Raw genomic sequence first — 6,000 nt, 5'->3', positions numbered from 1 at the left:
AATGAATGATCATGAAACTGATAACATGTAACAATATCTTGAATCAAAGTGTGTGTGTGTCCACATGTGCTTGCACTTGTGTCTCAACAGCTTCGTCTCTGACAGCCTGTCAGTGGCCTGCTGGCTTGGATATTATTGGACTGAAAAACAACTCTATCACAAAACAACTCTATCACAGTCTAGAGTCTATCACAGTCTGCCAGAGTCTGTTTCAAGAACAAACAGTCGGTCAAATGCAGCAGCCATCGGTTCTAAGGACTATATTGTGAATGGTCATGGGGGGTTTTGGTAGTGAGGGGTTTTTCTAGCGCTTGTTAAAGCGCCCATTTGATTTAGTGCCCAGACTTGATGGGGGCAACACATCAAACACTGACATAGAGAGATGAACCAAGTAGGAAGACAGAGTGAAACCGGGAGGGGAAGGGAGTGATTGTGCCATTAAAATGCCAGTGATGTCATCAAGCAATTATTACAAGCCAGCAGCGAACCATATCAAGTCATTGGACAAACAGAGTAACAATAGAGGTGAACTGTGGGAAGATATTATGAGATCAAGTGAGCATGAAGGAATGAGGAAAGAGCGAAACCTAACAAAGAACTGTCGAAAACAGCAAGTAGTGGTAAAAACGCCCTCTTGGAGGTTTGAGAACCACTGTTAGAAAAGGTGAATGATAGCCATGATAAACCAGCTCAGAAGCACTTTTTTTTTTCAGTGAGTTTCCCTGCATGGAATGTAGTCTTTATTTGATAGAGTGTCTTGGTTGAAAAGAGAGAGAAAATCGAGAGTAAAAGCAATAGGTGCAACCAACAGTTATTCCCGATATCTAATCTCAACATCTTCTTAAACATATTAACATTTATTTAACATTGCCTCAATGTTTTTTTTGCCCCCGTAACGTCTCAACATAGTCCAAACTTCAAGTCCTGTCCAGTACAACTGGACTTTTAAAACAGTGAAAACATCCTCTTGAAAACAGCATTGATTATAGAAATACTTTTGAGTAAGTTAGAAGTCTTTACCATACTTCAGGGAAAGGCATCTCAAATTATGATAGCTGACAAATGAAAGTGTCATAGCCAGTATTGAATGACTATGTAAAATGTAAAACAGGGTTTGGTTTTATTTTGTGATCGCTATTGGAATTTTTTTGGAAGGTATTGACAGAAAAGTGCTTTAAATCTTTTAGGATTAAAATTGGCAGAGTATAACAAATAATGCGGGTGTAAAGGATAAATGATACATTGATAAAACAAAACAAAACAAAAAACTATAACAAATAAAGTATGAATAAGCCTGACAATGGTTCTTCCAGTCCTGCAGGGGTAGTAGTTTGGAAGGGAATCCTTCTTGAATACCACAATATAAAAACTCATTCAATTAAAGGTACAAGTTAAAGGACAATGGAGGGCACACTACCAAAACAATAACAATCGCATGGTTTGATGACGCCAAGAAGGATTTGTTGTCTTCTACCCAACCGCTTACAGCCATCAATCAGACGGAAAGTTCAACGATTTGCGCGAATATATTACATACAAAGTCAATGCAAAGATGCGATCAGACTATGGATCAGACGCATCCTCGCGCGGGTCTAGAGACGTGATGTCCCGCGTTTGGTATGTATGCCCATAATACTAATCTTGTTGATCATTATAATAGCATACGTTTTCTGTAAAGATACGAATCAAAACAACTTACCTGTCAAGTAAAATACAAGCGAGATCGGCATCTGTTTCTAGTGGAAGTTTGTTGCGAAGCTGCTTCCGCATTTGTCCACGACACTGTTGTCACGTGGTTTCTACGTCAGTAAAGGCGGTAACAAAGGGTTACTAACGTCACTGACAGGCGACTGCACTGCCCCGTGTCACTGTTTAGAATGGGAATTTTCTCATGATTTACAAGCAGTTGAAAACATTAGAGATATTGTTAGTGATCAGCTGGACAAAATATATAACACTAGCCTAGTGGTTTTTGGATATTTTACTGCAGATATCTTACAAATTATACCTTTAATGACACAACAGTCTCTGGCTGCATTCGCAATGGCAAACTTCCCTATCATATAGTAGTTGAAAAAAAGTATGGAACAAAATAAGTATGTCAAAATTCACAGTAATCATGAAACAGCAGGGAAAAGGACCTGGATGACCTACTACTACCAGCAAGATTCTTAAGTGTACATACGATGGACAATTTACTATTCCATGAGGCTGGTAGGTCACGTGAAATTGTAAACATTACAGACGTAGTATGTCCAGATTACATTCATGCAGCACCACACACATTCTTCCTATAAAACACTTTTTTTTGTGATTGTGAAGTAATTACTTAAAATATATACCAACTCATGAAAGTACAGTATGCGATAGATGACGTAGCCATTGTTAATAGAATAATAATCAGAAAGAAATCCAGAAAATATATGCAGACTTTGCGAAAAAAACAACAACAACAAAAAAACCCATCTCCTGTCCATTCATTAGTAACAAGTACCAGTTATTTTGCAGAAATAACTAAAAACTAAGCGGAATAAAGTTCTGCTCATAGATATCCAATTACTTGCTAATAAGTGTCTTAAATAAAACTCAATATCTTTATCTCTTTATTGTGATTCACAATTCACACACATACAGGATGACCAATGTAGTCTGATTCCTGAACAAATTACTACCCTAAAAGTTCTTATTTTTGTTATTTCGGTCTTAAGGTCTGTGTGACTTAACTCAGTGTAGTTCCTGACTCAATGTTAATTGACAATGTTCAGATAAAGATACACTTTTTTTTTTTTGTAATTGGTTCTTATAAAAATTAATGAAAATATGAAAATAGAAAATCTTACCACAATTTTGACATTAAGTTTTTTATTTAATACATAGGACTAATTATTGGATTGAATTTGTCACCATTAAAAATTCTGTCAAAAGTCCATCATTTGGCAACAGACTGTTAAGGACAGCAAATGCAAAAAATGCAAATGTCTTTCTTCAGATGTACTAAAGGAATAGTCAATGGGACAGTTAAAGGGAATCAGAACGACAACTGTTAAATTTCTTACAGTTCCCAATGCTAGTTACCATCGAGGATTACCACAGACACAAGCAGGGCAGGTTGGATAAAACGTTTGTTTTTCCTTCATTTAAAATATTCTCATTTGCTCAATCTACAATCAAATTAACACTGTTGAAAGCAATAAAACAGGAAGAATAAAAACATTTAAAAAAATCCCATAACAAAATTATAAAGGTGCCATTTCTGGTAGTTATTCGTTTATGGTAATGACGGCAAGAAATCCTTAAATCAACAGAGACTTGAAGAGAGAAGTCTGATCCAGAAAGCTTGGGTCTCTCCGGCTGGTAAGGTACTGTCTCTTGTGATGATGTCATGTCTCATCCAGTGAAATAACTCTGAACTGTGGACCTGAAGCCTCAAGCTGGCACAGGGGAGATAATGTCAGAGATGGTTTGGAGACATCACCCGAAACGTGATAATTAGAGTCGAGACGAGATTGTAACCAAGCAATGGATATGTGTAACACTAAAGAGGACGTGGAGAGTTTGTAACTGATCTAATTTAGATGCACAGTTGCATTAGCTCTCTTAGTCTTCATCTTGAACCACAACTCTTTGAAACACATTCAAACACACAGCTGAAGTCCATCTGCGGGGGTTAACACATGAAAACACAAACTGCAGTAATGTGGATGTGCGTATTAAGTATATAGAAGTTTGGTATTGTGTGTCTAGGGTAAATGAGCAGTTTATCATGAAGTACACAATACTTCAGAAGGCCAGGCAGAGAGCAAGGACCCCTCAGATCATCTTGAGTGAAGGACTCCCACGCAGCGCAACTTTGACCTCCAACCTCTTGGAAACCTCGGAACAGTCTACATCTGAAATAGTCGAACATCTGTCTACCCCTTCCTCACATTTCTGCTGCTCACATAAAAATGTTTATAAAAAATAAAAAACAAACAACTGGGCGCTAAGGAGTTGCGATAAGAAGCTGATGAAGTGGAAAGAATGAAAAACTGTTTCTTTGATTCTCAATAAATAAATCAGATGGAGGTCCGAGTTCAGAAAAGACAAACATTTACAATCAGATGAAAAACTAAATAAAGAGGGGTGGATTCACTAAACAGTTGCATTACTTTTGCACCAAGTACACTCGGCATCTTATTCACTAGCCACAATCCAGATGAATGCAATGGAATAGAATAAACAAAAATTTCAGTGAATTTTTAAAGCATTTTTTCAGGTTCAGCGCAAACATGCCTCCTTTCCATGCAAATTAGCCTTATTTTAGAATGCATAAAACAACAGATCCAACTAAGCCAAAACAGCGTGATTCTGCCAACTACACCAAAAAATGTTGATTGTTCCAAAATGCAGGGAACATTGAATTTGGTGTCTTCACCATCTGCTTTATCTGGTACCCCAAATTGGGCAAAAAAAAAAAAAAAAAAAAACAGCAATTAGCAATGTGCTAATATTTAAAAAAAGAAGTCTGTGTAAAGTTTCTAGTGATAATGACACGTTAATTCATCAAATGATGAAAAAACATTAAATGGAAACCTATCTAGACGCACAATGGAGTCTAAACTGTTTTTGGCATTTTAAAGAATCATTCAGTTGTCTGGATCTTAGCGATTTGGTACAGTCCCAGTAAAGTATGCCAGATTGTGCTAATCTGCAATTTAGCGAGGTGGGGAATTGTGGCGTAGAGGCGGTGTTTAGATCTTTTGATACCGGATATCCTTTAGTGAATGGACCACTAAAACAATGCATGTGCAAATAAACAAACGCAATCAGCCAGTGCACTTTCTTAGTGAATTTCCCCCCAGTGTAAAAATGTGAGAGGTACTTATATTATTTATACAGGTATTCTTTGTATGAATCACTCTCTACTGTTTGGTTTTGAGGATAAGCACAATAACTCCGTTTCAACCATCAGAACGGATGTTGGAACTCATCTTCAACAAGCGGATGATGTAAATTCACCTGCACCTGAGTACATGTGAAATCCATGATCCGTGCACAGAGACACACACGTGTAAATAAACGCAAACACGCTGCTATGACATAAAATCGGGATTTACCACTTTTCTAGAACTCAACTTCAGGTCCAAGTTCTAGTACCGCGAATAGGCTCTTACATATAGAGTCACTTGTACACAGCGCATGTGTGTGAGGTACCATAAATTCAGGATGGGCTGTCAGCGTGTCCGCTGATCTCATACTTTGTAGTAAATATTGGCTGGACTCTGAGGGGGCATCTCTTGAACGATGTAGACGGGGTGTCCGTAATCACCACTGACTTTTTCGTAATGGGGGCAGTACGCCGAGTCAGAGGTCCGCAGGGGAATGATGATATCACTGGGCTCTGAGCCATTATTGTTGCCCCCGCCGACTCCTGTAGCTGCCCCGCAGGAGCTGCCTCTCTTTGGGGTAAGAGAAGAGAGCGTAAGGGCTGGGTGGTGAGATTCGGAGTGCTTGGCTTTCCGTCGGCGGTAACACACAACAGCGATCACTACGGCGATCAGGAGGATGAAGGCTCCCCCGGCACCGGCGGTGATTAAGGCAATGTTAGAGACAGACACAGCCCCGCTGTCTCCCCTCTCACCGGCCTCACTCCCATCACCCGCTTTAGAGCCACTTTCTGTATCTGAAACAGAAAAGAGCTGATAAATCAACGACTCGACATCCACGTGCAGGACTTCTGAAGCTCACTTGCTTTTTGCCTTTATCTTCTATGACAAACATCCTGAGAGTATTCAGATTAGATTCGATTTAATCCACAACTAGCTTTGATTTCAACCAGCTTGAGTTTAAATATGCCTCATGTTTGGCTTCAGCAATGCTGGTTCCGAAAATGTTTACTTTATGGAGATCAACCAGTGCAGTCTAAGCCTCCAAGAAATGAAATCAATTCAAAGAACGCTAGACAGTGCATTAACATGACAACAGATACATATGCATGTGGAATCAAGGTTAATATGTAAA

General features: G+C 38.8%; 1 protein-coding gene across 2 annotated transcripts in view; it reads right to left on the bottom strand.

The window, feature by feature from the left end:
* Positions 1-2,586: 2,586 nt before the first annotated feature.
* The window catches only part of LOC128021238 (ephrin-B3), a 32,737-nt gene continuing 29,323 nt past the window's right edge, over positions 2,587-6,000 (bottom strand). For both annotated transcript variants that reach the window (XM_052608298.1, XM_052608299.1), the window contains exon 6: positions 2,587-5,662. In XM_052608298.1, coding sequence (XP_052464258.1) covers positions 5,232-5,662 — 431 coding nt within the window. In that variant the 3' untranslated portion in view covers positions 2,587-5,231. The remainder of the gene's footprint in view (positions 5,663-6,000) is intronic.

This window comes from Carassius gibelio, chromosome A10 (assembly GCF_023724105.1).
Source record: "Carassius gibelio isolate Cgi1373 ecotype wild population from Czech Republic chromosome A10, carGib1.2-hapl.c, whole genome shotgun sequence".
NCBI lineage: Eukaryota > Metazoa > Chordata > Actinopteri > Cypriniformes > Cyprinidae > Carassius > Carassius gibelio.
Note: the sequence above shows the minus strand (reverse complement) of the source record. Positions and strands in the feature narration are given on the sequence as shown.